This window comes from Plecotus auritus (genome assembly GCF_963455305.1).
Source record: "Plecotus auritus genome assembly, chromosome: 5".
Classification (NCBI taxonomy): Eukaryota; Metazoa; Chordata; class Mammalia; order Chiroptera; family Vespertilionidae; genus Plecotus; species Plecotus auritus.
This window is the reverse complement of record NC_137776.1, coordinates 157,704,052-157,724,524: the sequence shown is the minus strand read 5'-3', so window position 1 is coordinate 157,724,524 and position 20,473 is coordinate 157,704,052. Positions and strand designations below refer to the sequence as shown.

General features: G+C 39.9%; 1 protein-coding gene and 1 pseudogene across 3 annotated transcripts in view; both read right to left on the bottom strand.

The window, feature by feature from the left end:
- The window catches only part of DCAF10 (DDB1 and CUL4 associated factor 10), a 47,984-nt gene that overhangs the window by 18,687 nt on the left and 8,824 nt on the right, over positions 1-20,473 (bottom strand). For both annotated transcript variants that reach the window (XM_080670861.1, XM_080670860.1), the window contains exon 2: positions 17,587-17,700. In XM_080670861.1, the coding sequence (XP_080526987.1) occupies positions 17,587-17,700 (114 nt within the window). The remainder of the gene's footprint in view (positions 1-17,586; positions 17,701-20,473) is intronic.
- On the bottom strand, positions 1,232-1,795 carry LOC308248986 (polyadenylate-binding protein 2-like; annotated as a pseudogene). Its single transcript has one exon. The product of its transcript is annotated as a polyadenylate-binding protein 2-like (transcript).

Sequence of the window (20,473 nt, the reverse complement as noted above, 5' to 3'; positions counted from 1 at the left end):
TAAACATGCCAATCACACTTGAATTTCTGCCTAATTCAACATTCTCTAACATATGCTTTTTTTATTTCAAAAATATATTTTATTGATTTTTCACAGAGAGGAAGGGAGGAGAAGTCAGAAACACCGATGGGAGAGAAACATCGATCAGCTGCCTCCTGCACACCTCCCACTGGGGATGTGCCCACAACCAAGGTACATGCCCTTGACCGGAATCGAACCTGGGACCCCTCAGTCCGCAGGCCAATGCTCCATCCACTGAGCCAAACCAGTCAAGGCTAACATATGCTTTTTCATATAACTTCCTAAACTCTCGCAGAAGATATGAATTCTGGAGCTTCTTTCAAGATAAAATTACATATAATTATTATTTTTTTTAATTTTCAAAAACAACTTTATTCATGACACATTTAAAAAAACTCCCACCCCTTGGAAATGAGCTAGAAAAATAAACAAAATCAACCTCCCACCTCCCTATGCCCACTTCCTCCCATTCCCTCCAAATAAAAGGGGGGGGGGGAAATAGCAAAGGAAAAAAAACAAAACTGAAAAACAAAAAAAGTCACCAAACCCCCCAAAACAAGGTAGTGCATTTCCCCAGGGGGAAGGGGAATTTACACTGGAGCCGCTGGGAGCGGAACGTAGATCTTCCAGCTACAGAAACCTGCAAAGAAAGACACTCAAAACAGAAAAAGAAACACAAAAGGAAACAAAATAGACCACCAGGCATCTGAAGGAACAGGGAGCCAGAAAAGAGGGGTGGGGTTGGTGGATGACCTGGCAGGACAGGAGCAGGCAGGAGGGTACTGTGAAAGTGAGGAAGATGGAGGGAAGGTAACAAGCAGAACAGTTTGGTGTCCTTCCAGAGCCCTGGGTTTAAGAAAAAAAAAATCCCTCCTACCATTCATGCCCACCTACCCTTGAGCAGCCCCCAAAGGGGTGAAGTGGGACAGGGAAACAGTGGGAGCAGCTTGCACAGTTGAGTCAAGTCCATGGTGAGAATCCCAGAGTGAATAAGCAGCCCCCTGCCCCACACCCTGGGTCTTCCCCTACTCCCCAAAGCAGGTCCCTCCTCAGAAGTTAGTTATGGGATTCTCCCCTCTTCCACAGTATATCTTTTTTTTTTTAATATTTTTTTTCCATCAAGGTCATCTTCTGTTTTATTTTTTTTTTTAATTCTTTTTTTTCCCCTTCTTTCCTCTTTTTTCCTCTCTCCTCCTAATACACACCTTTTTTAGTAAGGGGAATACCATGAAGTCGCTCTAGCCTGGCCCCTGTAGACACGACCCAGGGCCTGCTGTTAAAACCACTGTAGAATCAAGCTCGGGAACTGTCATAGTTGGTGGTCCGGCACGGTATCGGGCTCATGGGAAACCCCGGTCTGTTGTGCTGATGCCTGGTCTGTTGGTTCCTTTTGGGATTACCTTGATTTGTCTTCCTCTAAATAGGGATTCATCTAAGGCCAGGGAAGTCCTTACTGACTCTTTGTCTGAGAACTCTATATATGCAAACCCCTTGGGATGCATGCCACTAAATTTGTCAGAGTATGGTAACACGGTTGACTGAACCACAGCCATGAAAGTGTGCTTCCAGCTCTTCTGCTGTTGCACCACAGTCCACATTGCCAACACAGATGGAACGGGCATCAGCCTCCATCTTCTCCTCGACAGACATGATCACTGGGCCAGCATTGCCTGGAGGTGGACTCATATTCATCTGCTTCTCTACCTCGTTCTGTAGCTCTTTTAGCTTCTCAGCTTCTTCCTCCATCTCCCTGACTTGAGCTTTAATGGCTTCCAGCTCCGGGTCTTCAATGTTGCCGTCCCCGGGTCCCCCTCAACCAGTTTCGTCTCCTCCTCCTCCTCCAGGCTGCCTGGGACTCCGGAGCCATCCCAGGGCCTGGGGTGCCTGGTGGGGGGTGGGGCACGGGGCGGCTCCTTTTCAGGCTTCGCTCCGGCTTGGGCTCCAGCAGCAGCTCCTCAGGCTCCAGTTCCTCAGACTGCAGGCCGTTCCCTAGTCCCCTGCGCCCCCTGGGGCCCCCTCCCCAGCCTCCCCACCGGCCCCGGGCACAAGATGGCACTGCCGCCCCGGCCCGGAGCCCCCTACAAATAATTATTATTATTATTATTATTTTACCTAAAGCAATCTTTATTTTGTTTTGGCCTTTTTTACATATAATTATTTTCTATCAGAAATCAACCTCAATATCCACAAACACCACAATGACCTTCCTGAAACTTAACATGGTTTTAAAATTTCAGGCCTTTGTTTAGGCTGTTCTGCTACCTGAAACTACCTCCTCCTACCCCTTCACCTGGCTAACATTTGTTTTCTTGTTACTATTCAGCTATCATCCCCTCCACGAAGCCTTCCCTCTCCATCCAGCCTGGGATAGATCTGTGGATCTTCTAAGCATTCTACATTTCCTTTACAAAGCTTAATATTACAAAGTACTGCCATGCTATCTTCTTGAAGGGAGGGGGAACCTGTCGGCATGGTTCATGGTTAGATCTGCAGTACCTAACACACTTGTGCCAGGCACATAATAAACACTCACAAATATTTATTAAATGAATGAATGAGATAGGAGTTAACTTCCTGGTGGAAAAGACATTATAAATACATGTAAATAATTATACAAGACTAGTGGCCCGGTGCACGAAATTCGTGCACACTAAAAGGGGATTAATTAGAGGAAATAATTTAATATTGCTATTTGCCCTTTCTCTATAATAGAAGTGTCCAGAGATGAAAGAAAATTAGTAAAATGTATATGAAAACCTTCCTCCTGTCAGAGTCTGGGGCACACCACGGGACCCAGAGTCAAGTCCATGCCCACCAACATGCACCTCAAAATCACATGAGACCCAGACCCGGCCAGCCCCGCCCCCACTGGGCTAGATCCAGACCTGGCCAGTCCCATCCTTGTCAAGCCCCGCCGGGCAGGGGACGTAGCCTCAGGTCCCCTGGCCTGGCGCCAGGACAGGGGGCGTGGCCTGAGGTCCCCCAACCCAGACTGGGGCAGGGGGCGTGCCTTGAGGTCCCCCATCAAGCCCCGCCAGGTGGGGGGCATGGCCTGAGGTCCCCCGTCAAGACCCGCCAGGTGGGGGGGCACAGTCTCAGGTCCCCCAGCCCGGCACTGGGAAGCGGGCACAGCCTCAGGTTCCCCGTCAAGCCCCACTGGCAGAAGGCGGTGCAGCCTCAGGTCCCCCATCAAGCCCCGCTGGGCAGGGGGTGCGGCCTGAGTTCCCCCGACCCAGCACTGAGGCGGCACCTTGAGGTCCCCCGTCAAGCCCCGCTGGGTGGGGGGCACGGCCTGAAGTCCCCTGTCAAGCCCCACCTGGTGGGGGGCACAGCCTGAGGTCCCCCAGCCTGGCGCTGGGGCAGGGGGAGCAGCCTGAGGTCCCCTAGCCCAGCACCAGGGCGGGAAGCACACCTTGAGGTCCCTCGTCAAGCCCCGCCGGGCAGGGGGCATGGCCTCCGGTCCCCTGGCCTGGCACCAGGGTTGGGGGTGTGGCCTGAGGTCCCCCCAGCCTGATGCCAGGGTGGGGGGCGCAGCCTGAGGTCCCCTGTCAAACCCTGCTGGGTGGGGGATGAGGCCTATGATGGCTCGGACAGCGAGGCTCAGTCAAGCCCTACAAGGGCAGGGGTTGGGGGGAGGGCATAGCCTCAGGTCCCTGCTGATTGCTCATTAAGGCTCTTTATGGGAACTTGGCTTCAGCTGTGGGTGCAGCCATGTTGTGATGGAGTGATGGTCAATTAGCATATTCCCTCTTTATTAGATAGGATAATTGTGTTAATTAGCAGAGAAAACAAAGTGGTTAGGAAAGACTTCATTAGGAAAGACTTCATGGTGGTGTCATTTGAACTGACTTTAAAAGATGAGCAGGAACTCCTTACAGAAGCATGTAAGGATGATGTACTCTGAGAGACTTTTAGGAGTGCTGTGTATGAAAAAGTAGAGACAAGTAGAGAATATAACATGGATTTATTCTATAATGATTCCCAATAATTATTTAATTATAAATACATGTCCACTGAAAATATTTTTTAATGGAGAAAAAAATTCCACCACCAAAAATATCTGCTGTTCCTGTATTTCAAACCTAGTATCTCATAAATATTTTGCTACCTCATTAAAGTTTTATTGACAAAATCATTCTTAATGGCTGAGTAGCATTCACTGTATGAATAAACCATAATCTTTTTTCTTTTTAAAACTAAAATGCAATTGTTGGATGTTTAGATTACTTGCAATATTTTCCTATCTAATAAAAGAGTAATATGCTAATTGTCCATCACTCTGTTACAAAGATGGCTGCACCCACAGCTGAGGCCAAGTTCCCATAAGGAGCCTTAATGAGCAATCAGCAGAGACCTGAGGTTACACCCTCCCCCGCCTCCATGGGGCTTGACAGGGGACCTCAGGCTGTGCCCCCCACCTGTCAAGGCTTGACAGGGGACTTCAGGCTGTGTCCCCTGCCCTGGCATCAGGCTGGGGGACCTCAGGCTGCGCCCCCCACCCGGCGGGGCTTGACAGGGGACCTCAAGGTGCACTTCCGTCCTGGTGCTGGGCTAGGGAACCTCAGGCTGCTCCCCCTGCCCCAGCACCAGGCCGGAGGACCTCAGGCCGTGCCCCTCACCAGTTGGGGCTTGACAGGGGACCTCAGGCTATGCCCCCCACCCAGCGAGGCTTGACAGGGGGCCTCAAGGTGCACCCCCAGTGCTGGGTCGGGGGAACTCAGGCCACGCACCCCACCCAGCAGGGCTTCATGGGGGACCTCAAGGTGCACCCCTAGTGCTGGGTCGGAGGAACTCAGGCCATGCCCTCCAATAGGTGGGGCTTGACAGGGGACTTCAGGCCGCGCCCCCCACCCCAGCACTGGGCCAGGGGACCTGAGGCTGCACCCCCTGCCTGGCTGGGCTTGACAGGGAACCTCAGGCCATGCCCCCCACCCAGCGGGGCTTGACAGAGGACCTCAGGCTGTGCCCCCCACCCAGCGTGGCTTGACAGGGGACCTCAAGGTGCACCCCCAGTGCTGGGTCAGGGGAACTCAGGCCACACACCCCCGCCCAGAGGAGCTTGACGTGGGACCTGAGGCTGCACCCCCTGCCGGTGGGGTTTGATGGGGGACCTGAGGCTGTGCCCCCCCTCCCGGTGCTGGGCCAAGGGACCTGAGGCTGCACCCCCCTGCCTGGCAGGGCTTGACGGGGACCTTAGGCCATGTGCCCCACCCAGCGGAGCTTGAAAGGGGAATCTCAGGCCATGTACCCCACCTGGCGGGGCTTGACGGAGGACCTCAAGGCATGCCCCCCCGCCCTGGTCTGGGCTAGGAGACCACAGGCCATGCCCCCTGTCCTGGCACCAGGCCAGGGGACCTAAGGCTACGCCCCCTGCCCGGCAGGGCTTGACAAGGGTGGGGCTGGCCGGGTCTGGATCTAGCCCAATGAGCGGGGCCGGCCAGGTCTGCATCTCACGCAATTTTGAGGTGCATGTGGGTGGGTGGGGACTTGACTTTGGGTCCCATGGTGAGCCCCAGACTCTGACAGGAGGAGGTTTTCATATACATTTTACTAATTTTCTTTCATCTCTGACACTTCTATTATAGAGAAAGGGCAAACAGCAATATTAAATTATTTTCTCTAATCCCCTTTTAATGTGCACGAATTTCGTGCACCGGGTCACTAGTACTATTATAAAATACTATGATGGCTCGGACAGCGAGGCTCAGTGGTTGAACGTTGACCTATGAACCAGGAGGTTATGGTTTGGTTCCCGGTCAGGGCACATGCCCAGGTTGTGGGCTTGATCCCCAGAGTGGGACATGCACGAGGCAGCCAATCAAGATTCTCTCTCATCATTGATGTTTCTCTCTCTCTCTCCTTTTCCCTTCCTCTCTGAAATCAATTTAAAAAATGTATTTGTAAAAAACCACACTATGACAAATCTTCTAACAGCCAAATATTAGCCACATCCTTATTTTTCTAAGTACATTTCCAGAAAAATGTATTGCTAAGTAAAAAGGGATTTTTAAAAATGTAAGGCTTTTGATACATATAGTCAAATTATCCCCAAAAGAACATACCAATATATGTAGTCCCACCAGCAGTGAGGAGAGTCCATTTCTCCAAACCCTTGCCACACAGATATTTTTAAATTCTGCTAAGTGCTGAAAAAAAACTTTTTAAAAAGATTGATTTCAGAGAGGAAGGGGGAGAGAGAGAGAAAAACATCAACAATGAGAATCATTGAACAGTTGCCTCCTGCATGCCCCCCACTGGGGATGTAGCCCACAACCTGGGCATGTGCCCTGACCGGGAATCAAACCCTGACCTCCTGGTTCATAGGTACCAATGCTCAACCATTAACCACACCGGCTGGGCAGAAATCTTGTTTTAGTTTAAAACTTTTTTTTTAGTAAAGATGAACTTTTTTCATATTAATTAGAAGATTTTATATCTTTTGTGAATTGCTATTCATGTTCCTTACTGATTTTCTTTTTGCAGTATTATTTTTATTATTGAGTGATAAAATCTCTTTATAGTAACAATTATATATCTTAATTTTTCAAATACAGTGTGTTAAATATAGTAAAAAAACATATAAACCACATTGAAAGATAGACATATCTTTCAATGTGGTTTGTATGTTTTCTTACTGTATCAAAATTTTAATTATTATTAAATAAAATTTTCCCCTTATAGTTTTATCTTTACTGATGAGGCATTTTAATGTATTCCACACATGACAGGAATTATATAATTACAAAAAACGTAATGACAAAAGGCTACTGAAAGTCAGTCAAACTTTTAAAATAAGTTGATCATCATCATAAGAGTATCTTCATATATTTGAAAATTTAGGGAAAACATATAAAAAAGGTATTTTGTTTAATCTAGAGAAAATAATGCACATATGGATTGAAAACCCCAGTGGGATTATATTGCTGTGGGTCACAGTAGTCTACCCTGAAGGATTTAAGGCAAGAAAGTGACATAATTAAATAAGAATTTCAGAAAGATCTCTGAGGTGGCTAGGTTCCAAAACTCTTGGATTTTCATAAAAAATAAAGTGAGTGATCAGGTTTTAATTTTTTGTCAATAAGGTTATTGAAAAAATTACTATTGTTACAGGAAAGTATATTTTATTTTTAAATATATTTTATTGATTTTTTACAGAGAGGAAGGGAGAGGAATAGAGAGTTAGAAACATCGATGAGAGAGAAACATCAATCAGCTGCCTCCTGCACACTCCCTGCTGGGTATGTGCCCGCAACCAAGGTACATGCCCTTGACCGAAATCGAACCTGGGACCCTTGAGTCCTCAGGCCGACGCTCTATCCACTAAGCCAAACCAGTCAGGGCTGAAAGTATATTTTAAAACCAAGAATGAATATAATCTTTTTTTATATATATATTTTATTGATATTTTACAGAGAGGAAGGGAGAGGGACAGAGAGCCAGAAACATCGATGAGAGAGAAACATCGATCAGCTGCTTCCTGCACACCTCCCACTGGGGATGTGCCCGCAACCAAGGTACATGCCCTTGACCGGAATCGAACCCGGGACTCTTCAGTCCGCAGGCCGACGCTCTATCCACTGAGCCAAACCGGTTTCGGCTGAATATAATCTTAAAACAAAGCTAATAATTTTGAATTGAATAAATCTACCTTAATGAAAACAATACTTTGACTTTAGTTTTCTCATTTTTTTTTACCTCAAAGTATTACCTGTTAAAAATTTTGGTATTGGAGCCCTAGCACGTTGCTCTGTGGTTAGATCATTGGCCTGCCAACTGAAGGGTCCTGGTTTCAATTCCAGTCATGGGCACAACGCACCTCAGTTGCAGGCTCCATCTGAGATCCCAGTCTGGGAGTGTGCAGGAGGCAACCAATCAATGTCGCCTTCACATCAATATTTCTCTCTCTCTGTCTCTCCCCATCCCTTTTCACTCTGTCTAAAAATCAATGAATATCCTCTCAAAAAATATCCTCGGTGAGGATTAACAACAAAAAATTTTGGTATTAGATCCCTGGCCGGGTAGCTCAGTTGGTTAGAGCGTCGTCCCCAAAAAGGTTTCGGGTTTAATCCCTGGTCAGGAATCAACCAATGAATGCATAAATAAGTGGAACAATACATCAATGTTTCTCTTTTTCTCCTGCCCCCACCTTCCACTCTCTCTAAAATAATTTTTTTTTTAAATTTTGGTATTAGAGAATCATAGGTAAAGAAAATAGATAAATTATAGAAAAATAAGAATGTAGGCTAGGAGACTGGTTAAATTATCTACAGTTCTTACCCAAAGTAAGCAAATGCTGTGAATGTAAAGTTTTAGACAAGTTCTTGGAGTTCTGGTCCAATCCTCTCAAATGAAAACTCAGTCTAGCCTAATTAGTTAATAGTTGTAATATGTTTTTAACTCCAAAGTCCCTAATAAACAGGAGACACCCCTTCACACACACACTGAAATCTATGAGTTTCTGAATTATAGAACTTCTCTGTATGTCCCCATTAAACCCAAACATATGACTATAATAACTCTTGATAAATTGAGATATAGATAAACTGAGGTCTTCATTATCAGAAGAAAACTGGTAAAAAATGAGAGCAATTGAAATTGAGTTTTCTTAAACAGGAACCAACATTTCATTGTACAAGGAAAAGAAAGTGTTGAGTAGTTATCTAAAAAGAACTAAAAATCATGAAAATAATCCTTCCTTACATTTATTTAACTATGTGCATATTCTTAGAACAAGAATTAAATTTTTTTACATAATCTTTACAATGAAATTATGACATCAGAATATTGCATCTTTACTTCATATTGAGTTTTGTACTATAACCATAAAGAGCCTAATTTTCTGTATAATATTCAAAGGCTTTATCACTTCCCAAGGGCCTTTCCTTAGTCAAGTGAGATACATAATTTTTCAAAGTACCTATCATGTCATCATTTCTGTTATTTTCTTTTCTCTAATTGGTAACTAGTCCAACTCGATCAAATCCTCATTTTCCAATGATTTTATATGTAATCAATTCTGTAACATCACTCTCAGGGTTTTGTGAAATTCTACATCCTTTGCAAGATAAGAAATTTCATGTTCCCAGAGATAGGCACTGACTTATAGTATATTGTTTGAAATATAACAATCAGGAAAGACCAACAAAGACAGTGGGAAAGAAAAGTAGATTCTGGGATATTTAAATGGGTACTAGTTTTTTAACTGTCATATCATGAAGTAAATATTCTTATAATAACCTCAGTTCCCCCTGTAACCACATAATTGGGGGAACTTAGTTATTAAATGGATTTTTAAATCTACATCCAGAGTCCTCATGAATTACAAGAAAGCCTACACAAGGGACTTAAGAATTTAAATTACATACTTTCTCTAAATATGAAGAAAATGCTCTCCACAATTATCAGCATTTTTTTTAATAATATAAGCAAATCTCAAAACTACAAAATAAACTAGAAAACATTACTAAGTATGTGCAAAATGACCATTTAGAACCAGGAAGTGCATGCCCTCATCTCTGAACAGTAGTGAGATGGTCTAATCACTCAATGGAAATGAATATGAATTCCAGCTTTACCACTTATTATATATATTATATACCTTGGGCAAGGCTCTTTATCTGGGTTGCAGTTTCTTCATCCCTTAAAATGGGTACAGTATCTGTCTCAAATCAGGATACCATGAGAATTAAACATATTATGTATGAAAAGTACTTCACAAAAGGTTTGGCACATGGTAAGCACTCAAAAAATGGAAGTTAGTATTATTAGATACACACACTTAAGCTCATGCCAATGACTCCTCAAATCCTTACTCAAAACTGTAAAGTTATATTACTTCTAAAAAAGCTTCAAAATCTGTTTTTTTCTAATAGATAAGAAGAAAATTCAAATTTGTAGGTGTGGGGTACTAGGGCAGGCACACTGATAGCAAATGAGAGTTGACATTAATAAGGAACACACATTCTAATAGCAGATTAGTCAGAGTCATTTTGAGTAGGGGCAAACAACTTGATATGCGTCTTTTCTTTTTGAGGTAATAAAATTTTAAATTGTGAAATATAGAGAAAATTATGAAGAATATAACAAACACCTGTGATACTCACCACCCAGCTTTATCAAATTTTAACATTTTGTATCATTCAGATTTTTAAAAACATTACAAACACAGTTGAAGTACCCTGTATATCCCACCCCAAACCCATTCCCCTCCCTCCCTCTCCAGAGGGAACCACTATCCAAAATTTGTTGTTTGTTGCTCCCCACACAATTTTTTAATACCATGAATTCATAAGTATGGAGCTATAAACAATTGATAATATTGTTTTGCACTCTAGTCTTTAAATACTTAATGAGCACCCACTATGTGCTAGGCATAGTTCTAGGTGCGGGGGATAAAGCAGAGAACAAACAAATACATGCCCTCATCAAGCTTGTGTCTGTATATTTTCAAACTATATAAATGGTATCACACTACATACAGTTCATTCTACAGTTTGATTTTCTGGTTCAACCTCAAATTTCTGACATGTATCTCACATGCTGATTCTTTTAGTTTTAACTGATGTATAGTATTCCATTGTATAAGTATACCAGAGTTTACCTTCCTCTTGCAGATTTATTTCCAACTTCTAATACTAATAATGTTATAATGAACCTTCTTAACATACCTCCTTGCTCACATGTGCTGCAATTTATTTTTTTTAATTTATCTTCAATTTTACCGGATGTTGCAAAATTGCTCTTCGAAATAATTTTACCAATTTATACTCCATCAATAATATCTAAGAGTTTCTATTTCTCAACATCTTTGGTGTTTCTTCACTGCTATTTTTATTTGCATTTCCATGGTAACTAGTAAGCTTGAAAATCTTTCCATATTTATTGCTTATTTTAGTTTCTCTGATGTGATTCTCTGTCATTTTGTTCCAGAATAATTGTCTTACATATTCTGGGTACTTATCCATTTTTTAGTTATGTGCATTAAAAACATTTTCTCCCACTAGCCTATAGCTTATCTTCTCACATTCTTATGTCTTTGTTTATAAGAAAGTTTTAAATTTTTTTTTAATGTATTTTATTGATTTTTTACAGAGAGGAAGGGAGAGGGATAGAAAGCTAGAAACATCGATGAGAGAGAAACATCGATCAGCTGCCTCCTGCACACCTCCTACTGGGGATGTGCCCGCAACTAAGGTACATGCCCTTGACCGGAATCGAACCTGGGACCTTTCAGTCCACAGGCCGGCGCTCTATCCACTGAGCCAAACCGGTTAGGGCAGAAAGTTTTAAATTTTAATGCAGTTGAACTTTTAATCCTTAATGGTTTATGCATTTTGTGTATTTAAAAAAATCCTTTCTTATACTTAGAGTATAAATATAGTCTATATTTCTTCTAAAGCTTTAAAGGCTTGCTTTCGTAATTACGTATTTAATCTAACTGGCAGTTACTTTTAGTTATGGTATGAGTTAAAAATCTAATTTTATTTTTTCATATGTATAACCAGTTCTCTGTTTTCCATCCTCCCACACCCACAGTGATTTACATATAACGCCCCTGCTGTCATATGTTAAATTTCTGGAAGCTCTATTTCGTCCCATTGGTCACGTAATCTATCCCTGTCTTAAGACAATGTTTGATATCTGGAGAGGTGAGTACTCCTACCATCTTAGTCTTCTTCAAAACACTCTCAGATATTCTTGGTCTTCGCTGTTCAATGTGAATTTTAAAATAAAGTTATAAAAACTTGATATTTTTATTAAAACTGCACTAAATTTATAGATTAATTTGGGAAGAAATGACTTCTTTATGATATTGAGTTCTCTCCTCCAGAGAAGATTTGAATTTATTTTTTGGTCTACATGGTGTGTGAATTTAGGCCCCACACATGCGTGAAGGCTGGCTTGTGGTTAGAAATTCAGATTTTCTGACACCCCGCTATCCAATGCCACAGTTTAGATGAACAAGGTGATTTATTTCTACATCACTATTTTTGCTAAAAGTATAACTCTTTTTTTTTTTTTTTTTTTTTAAATATATTTTATTGATATTTTACAGAGAGGAAGGGAGAGGGATAGAGAGCTAGAAACATCGATGAGAGAGAAACATCAATCAGCTGCCTCCTGCACACCCCCCACTGGGGATGTGCCCGCAACCAAGGTACATGCCCTTGACCGGAATCGAACCCGGGACCCCTCAGTCCGCAGGCCGACGCTCTATCCACTGAGCCAAACCGGTTTCGGCAAAGTATAACTCTTTTAAGTCCCTCCCTTCTGCAGAGTTTTCTATTAGACTCCTCAGCTTCAACTGACGACAGAATTATTCTCCTGACCTCTGTACTCCTCAAATATGTTAAAACAGAAGCTCAAAGTCACCAGCACTTGGACAATGCCTCCATGGTAAAAGACAGCTTGAATACCTGTTTATTTCCTCGTATTCCTACTTCAACTTCATTTTTGGCCCTAGGATTCCTTTCTTTCATATCATCTCAATTGTACATTAAAAATATATATATTTAGCTCTGGCCCAATGGCTCAGTTGGTTGGAACATCATCTCGTACACCAAAAGGTTGCAGGTACAATTCCTGATCAGGGCACATACTTAGGTTGTGAGTTCAATTCTTAGTTGGGCGAGTGTGGGAGGCAACCGATCCATGCTTCTCTCTCACATCTATGTTTCTCTTTCTCTTTCTCTTCCCCTTTCTCTCTCTCTAAAAAATCAATAAAAAAATCCTCAGGTGAGGATTAAATATAGATATTAAAAATTTTTTAAATATATTTATTATTGATTTCAGAGAGGAAAGGAGTAGGAGAGATAGAAACATCAATGATGAGAGAGAATCATTGCTCGGCTGCCTACTGCATGCCCTCCCCCACATTGGGAGTCGAGCCTGCAACCCGGGCATGACCCTGACCTGTAATCAAACCATGACCTTCTGGTTCACAGGTTGATGCTCAACCACTGAGCCATGCCAGCCAGGCAAAAGTTAAAATTTTATCCAGCATTTCTAGTTTATCTTTTATAGCCTCATTTTTTATCTGCTTGATTTACTAGATTTGGATGCAACTATCTATATATATAAAAGCCAAAGCGACCATTCGACCATTTGACCATTAGCTATGATGCGCACTGACCACTAGGGGGCAGATGCTCAGTGCACAGGCATGGAAACATGGAACAGACTGATGAATCTCAGAGGGACGGGGGGTGAGGGGAGGGCGGGAAGAGATTAACCAAAAATCTTATATGCATACTAGAGGCCCGGTGCATGGATTCATGCACTTGTGGGGTCCCTCAGCCTGGCCTGCAAGGATTGGGCTGAATCCGTGCACCAGGCGTCTGACATCTTCCGAGGGGTCCTGGATTGCGAGAGGGCACAGGCCAGGCCAAGGGACCCCGCTAGTGCACAAATCTGTGTATCAGGCCTCTAGTAGTAAAATACCTCACTACAACTATCTATATATATAAAAGCCTAAGTGACCAGCCGACAGCCAGTAGCCATCACGCGCACTGACCACCAAGAGGCAGACGCCCAACACAGGAGCTGCCAAGCTGTGGTGACTTGGCAACTGTGGTTCTTGAGAGACGCATCCAGAACCAGAGAGGAGGGAGCCCAATTCCGGGGTGTGTCACCCGAGAACCGCCCTTTTGCAATCTGGGACCCCTCAGGGGATGTCGGAGAGCTGGTTTCAGCCCAATCCCCGCAAGCCAGGCCAAGGGACCTCACAAGTGCACGAATCCGTTCACTGGACCTCTAGTAGATTTATAATTCCTTACCACTCCATTTTGGTTTTTATACTTCAAGTTGCATACAAGTTCATGATTATATATATCTTACTGGTGGATTTTTTCTTTTCTTAATATGTACTGTTGCATTTTATCTTTATTAAAGACTTTGGTCTTTCATCTGTCCAATAATAACCTACATCAGTTTTCTTTTTCCATTTCTGGGCAGTCTTTTTTTTGGTATCTCTATAGAGAATATATAAATGATTTTGTTTTTCATTCAAATTGCTATCTCTGTGTCTTTTAATAAAGATCAATCCAATTATGCCCATTATGAACACATATATTTGGAACTATTTCTACTTCTTTTTTCTAATTATCTTTCCTTTGCTTTATCATTATTTATTATTATTATTATTATCACTTTTTTAAGCTTTCCTGTCTTCAGTATTCTCTTTTCCCCTCTTCTGCTGGTTTGGAAACTGTACACTGTACTTCTATTACTTTAGTTACTTTTAGTTTTTTATCATATATATTTAATGATACATTGTTCTGAATTTACTTTATTTTTCCATCTCCTCCTGAACATGACAGAGACCTTATTATATTATATCTTCCCACTGAACAAAACCCCTTCTATATGTATCCAAAAAATGGGTACAATCTATTTTTTGTTACTCTCTAGAACTACATTGTTCAATTTGGTAGCCATTAACCACATGTGGCTTTTTTTTTTTTTTTTTAAATATATTTTATTGATTTTTTACAGAGAGGAAGGGAGAGAGATAGAGAGTCAGAAACATCGATGAGAGAGAAACATCGATCAGCTGCCTCCTGCACACCCCCCACTGGGGATGTGCCCGCAACCAAGGTACATGCCCTTGACCGGAATCGAACCCGGGACCCTTCAGTCTGCAGGCTGACGCTCTATCCACTGAGCCAAACCGGTTTCGGCCACATGTGGCTTTTGAGTCCTTGATATGTAGCCAGTCTGAAATGATGTACCCTATATATACAATATGCCCTGGATTTTGCATGAAAAAATATATGTAAAATATCTCAATACATTTTATACTGATTACATGCTGAAATAATAGTTTAGACATACTGGATTATCTAAAATGTATTATTAAAATTTAATTTTAAAGATTTCTTTTTTAATACAACTAGAAAATTACTTATGGGACCAGAATTACAATTTTATTGGATAGTGCTAATCTAGAACTTTAATTTGTTTTAAATGCACCCCCTAAGAAACCCCTAATTATCTTTCTACTATTAATAATTAATAACATTTATCATTTCACCTAATTAAAATTCTTCACTCTAACAGTTTACCTGGATATAACATGGTACTGCCTTAGTGTTTTTTAAGATATTCATTTCTTCCTAGCATCAATTGTTGCTGATAAGAAACCTTCTGTTACCTTATCATACCTCTGTAGGTTATCTGGCTTCTAACTTCGGTGACTTTTATGATGCTCTCTTTATCTTTGATATTCTAGTTTCACCACAACCTATTTAGATGTGGATTTTTTGATTTTACTCTTGATGGAAGGACTCAGGTCCCTCTTCAATGCTAAGAATTCTTTGTCTCTGTGCCCCTCTATCTTCAAAAATTAGTTCTCCACTAATCTCTGCATCTTCTTTTTTTTTGTAATTCTTATACATTTATTGGAATCTTTCAACTAATCCTCTATATCTTTTAACTATTCTTTCATATTTGTATCTTTTTTCTGTGTTCTGGATGAAATTTTTAGTACTATTTTCCAACCCATTAATTCTATCACCAATGGTGTAAACTTTAATTTTACACTGTAAAGGGTAAATTTATCCCATCTACTGAGTTTTTATATACCAACTACAAAGAATTCTAATTGGTTCATTTCCACATTAACCTGTTTTTGTTTCATTTATTCTGTTTCATAAATTTTGAGCTCCCTTAAAATAGAAAATGCCCCTTAACTTATTTCTTTGAGCATCCTAAAAATGCTTTAAAGTTTCTTCTAATCAATGGAATACCATGCAGCCGTTAAAAAGAATAATATCACCCCATGGATACTAATATGGAATGATTTCTAAATATGTTTTGAAGTGAAAAGGCCAAAGTACATAATAGTATGTATAGAATGCTACCATTTATATAAAAGTGTATGTATGTATGTGTGTGTATATGCTTGTATATGGACAAACTATCTCAGAAGAGATAGCAATAAATTGGTAATAGTGGTTGCCTCTGGGGAGGGGAACTGGGTGGCTAGGGGACAGAGGTGGGAGATAGACTTACTTTTCACTGTTTACCCTTTTGTACCTTTGAATTTTGTACCACGTGCATGTATTACCTAGTCAAAAAAAATAAAAATAAATAAAATAATTTATTTTTTAAAATAAAGTCTTTGTTGGACTACTCCATAAATTAATTTCATCCAGAGAAAATGCCTGTGTTAGTCGCTGATTTTGTTATGATATTAATATTAGATGTCTTCATGAGTTTTGCGATTTGGGTTGTAGGCACATTTTGAGTAGTAAAAGGTTTTTGTTTTTGTTTTTTTCTCTCTCTCTACCTATTTAATGGTTTTATAGTTGGCCCCACTTGGATTACTGGACCCCTAATTGACAACTAGATCTTATAATAATATTAAGGCCTGCAGTTTCATGATGATATTGGAGCTATCACATATATTCAGTCACTGACTTAGTAATGGCTTCATCAATACCTGGTCATTAGTCTGTGTCTTTGTCAACTAAAACTATAGCCCCAGTAGTTAATAGCTTTTTCCTTTTTTCAGCCTTTCACAAATGGGATATACATTCCAACAAAACCCCTGGCTTCATGTAGTGGTTCTGGTTTCCGTCTCACATGAAGCACTTTTAGCACTTTTGATTCCTGACAGGAGCAAAACGACTGCATGTCAATGCCAGACAAACCCAGTGGGCTTGTGGTTTAAACACTTATAGCAATTTTGTGTCTGTGTTCAATTTCTGGCCCACAAAGATGTTTATTGTTTCACAGCCTAGGTATATCTTTTGTGCTACTTAATCTTTTGTTCTAAGATGTGTTTACAGCATAGGTGTTACATTAAAACTCAGTAGGTCATCTTGACTAGAAGTAATTTCCACAGGTTTTTTTTTTAAATTAAAAGCAATCATTAAAAAAATAATATAATCTCTACATAAAGTTTATAAAATTATTCATAATCCATTCTAACTCATCCACTGTTAGCATTTTAAAATATTTCCTTCTAATCTTTTTTTTTCTGCATCATGTCACATTTGTAGTTTACATCATGATTTTAATCTATATTATCCCAAGCATTTATATATGTTGATATGTAGTCTTTGGGACCATCATTTTAATGACTGCATATTAATCCACCAAGCTGTTCAACTGTTTTCTATTTCCCACATTACTGAGAATTTAAGAAGCTTCCAACAATGCTATAAAGAAGTTCTCTGTGCATATGTGCTTTTCCCCCTCAATAGTTTGAATTTGGGAGCTGGTGGTGAAACAAGCTAAGTAACAGGACTGCCAAAGCCTAAAGGCAATACAAGACTATTATCATACTAGATGAGGTTCATAATGATGATCCTAATATATGAAGAGAAAAAGAAAATCATGTGGAAGTGAAAAATGTATTTCAGAAAGATTCTAATCCAAAATAGTTAACAATAAGTTTTATAATTAAAGAGATCAGTTTCACAAGGGGTAAAATTCACAATTCACAAATATGTACTATATCTCTAGCACTGCTGTACAAAGCATTACACATTTTCACGAACTTCCAAAACAGAATATTTTGGGTCACAATAATAAAGTTCACTCTTTTACTATAATACTAACCTGATATTATTTACGCAGTCTTCATGGGCTTCAGAAAGTGTTTTTATGTGCTTTGATGATATAGGGTCAAAAAGCAGAACTTCAGTCTGTTCACAAGCAACTGTCAGCACTGACCTGAAAGCAAGTGACACATTTCTTTTGTTTAGTTTTCTAGTATTCTCTGGTTATTTATATTTATTTATAATTATGCAACCTATGAGTGAGTAACTTCTTTTTCCCCTTGTTAGTAGGAAATACTTAAAATATTGACGATATCCACTATTGGCACTAGTAGGAAATGGTCCTCTCATACATTATGGTGGAATATAAACTGGTATAGTTTATGTTTGGGGAGTACCAGTATCTATCAAAGTTTTAAATGTGCATACCTTTTGACTCAGCAATTTTTTTTTCTGGGTATTTAATCTAGAGACATAATCATTCATAAATACAAATAATATATGCTTCATTGTAAGGAGAAATTGAAAGAAACCTAAATGTATATGAAAGAAGGATAACTGATTTTTAAAAGAGATAGTTTTATATGGTTATGATATGAAAGAACTCCAAAACATATTTTTAAATGAGAAAAGCTGGTTGCAAAAAAACATGCATAGATGAGGCAACTTAGAGGAAAAATCTTATACAATAAAATTATGTATTTATCAGTATTAAAATGCACTGAAAAAGTATATATCCTATCAGTTAGACATATATAGTCTATCTTTTCCTTGTTTTTTTAGTATTGTATCTATTTTCAAAACCCTTCCCTATTACAAAGTTATATTTTCATAAACCTTTTACAAGCCCCATTTTGATTTCTGAAAATCCATTGTCTTTTATTGATTTTGGTTAAGTCTAGTTTTCTGTGGGCACTGCTCTTTCAGATGCAGATCTAGCAAATGAAATCCTGAGTCTTTGAAACTACAGGTCTTCCCAATTTATAGTTCCAATAACAAGTGAAATTTTGTACATTTAAGCTGAAAGTGCATAAGCTAGAATATCAAATAGTCAAACTTTTGTATTCAGCAAAAGCTTTTTAGATAAAAGTTGGAGAGGGAAAAATTCAAACTTTCCCCATATATAGTAATCATAAAATCGTCCTTCAAAAGGCATCTGCATAAACACCATTTTTTTGAGATAAGTGAACTTCAAATATTTACTATATCTGATGGACTTTTGTGCCGATTGATCATCATGGGTAAGAAGTATTCAAATTAATGTCTATAATTTTAGATGGTGTATAAACAGCCATTTCTTTTTGATAGTCAGAAGAGTTATGGAATGGACTTTTCTCCTTGCATAAAAGTAAATGAATCAGCCGAAACCGGTTTGGCTCAGTGGATAGAGCGTCGGCCTGCGGACTGAAGGGTTCCGGGTTCGATTCCGGTCAAGGGCATGTACCTTGGTTGCGGGCACATCCCCAGTGGGAGGTGTGCAGGAGGCAGCTGATCGATGTTTCTCTCTCATCGATGTTTCTAGCTTTCTATCCCTCTCCTTTCCTCTCTGTAAAGTATCAATAAAATATATTTAAAAAAAAAAAAGAATGTAGAAGAATTGACTATTTAAAAAAAAAAAGTAAATGAATCAATAATTCTGAGAGTCTTAATCTTAATCATTGTAAATAAGAGATCTATAAAACATTGCTTTGTTTTAATCCAATTATAACATATTTTTGTACACGGCATGAGTTGTAACTTTGGTCCAGGCTTGTGTGGGAGGCAACCAATCTATGTGTCTCTCTCACATTGATGTTTCTTTCTTTCTGTCTCTCCCTCTCCCTTTCAGTCTCTCTAAAAATCAATGGAAAAATATCCTGAGGTGAGGATAACAAAACAAATGTGTATATACTTTGTCCCCATATCAAAGCCTACGCTCTTCTCATTGGTTTGAAATGCCATCATTTTCATATATAAGTTTTGTTTTTGTACTCTATGTTGTATTCTATGCAACATTACCACACTATTTTAATTTCTAAAAGTGTATTTGATATGTGGCAAGATAAGATACCCTCACTGCTTTTTTCTTTTCTTTTTTTTTTAATATATTTTATTGACTTTTTACAGAGAGGAAGGGAGGGGGATAGAGAGCCAGAAACATAGATGAGAGAGAAACATCGATCAGCTGCCTCCTGCACATCTCCCACTGGGGATGTGCCCGCAACCAAGGCACATGCCCCTGACCGAATTGAACCTGGGACCCCCCAGTCCGCAGGCCGATGCTCCATCCACCGAGCCAAACCGGCCAGGACCCCTCACTGCTTTATAAACATTTTTCAGGGGCTAATATTATGCTTTCACTTCCAAGTGAATTTTAGATATAGTATGTCAGGTCCTACTAAGACATCTTATTGGTATTTTTATTGGGATGCACTGACTTTAAAAATTAATTCAGTAAAATTTATATCACACAATATTGTATCATTCCATTAGTAATATGCATACTTTTCCACATATTCAAGATTTTCTTAGCAAGAGTATCTTAGTAATTCTTGGATTTTGAATACCATTATATATTTAGAATCAATTTAAGTTATGCACACACACATACACACAAATCCAGATGGTTTTAATTGGGATTATTATAACTCTATCACAAAGTTTGTACAGAATTGACATTTACAATATGTTGTCTTCCAATCTATGAACATGGTATATCTCCCTTTACCATGGATATTCTCCATATGGGCTGTGCCTGTCTTTTGTTACATTTATTCCTGGGTACTTGACATTTTTTTATGCTTTTTAAAATGTTCTTTTTAAAATTGTGCTTTGTTTGTTGCTGGTGTACAAAAATGCAACTGATTATTAAAATATCTATCTATCAATATTGCTATTTTAATATGTTATCTGTAGGTATTTTAGTTTTTCTTTGTCGATAATATTATCTACAAACAATTGTTCTTTTC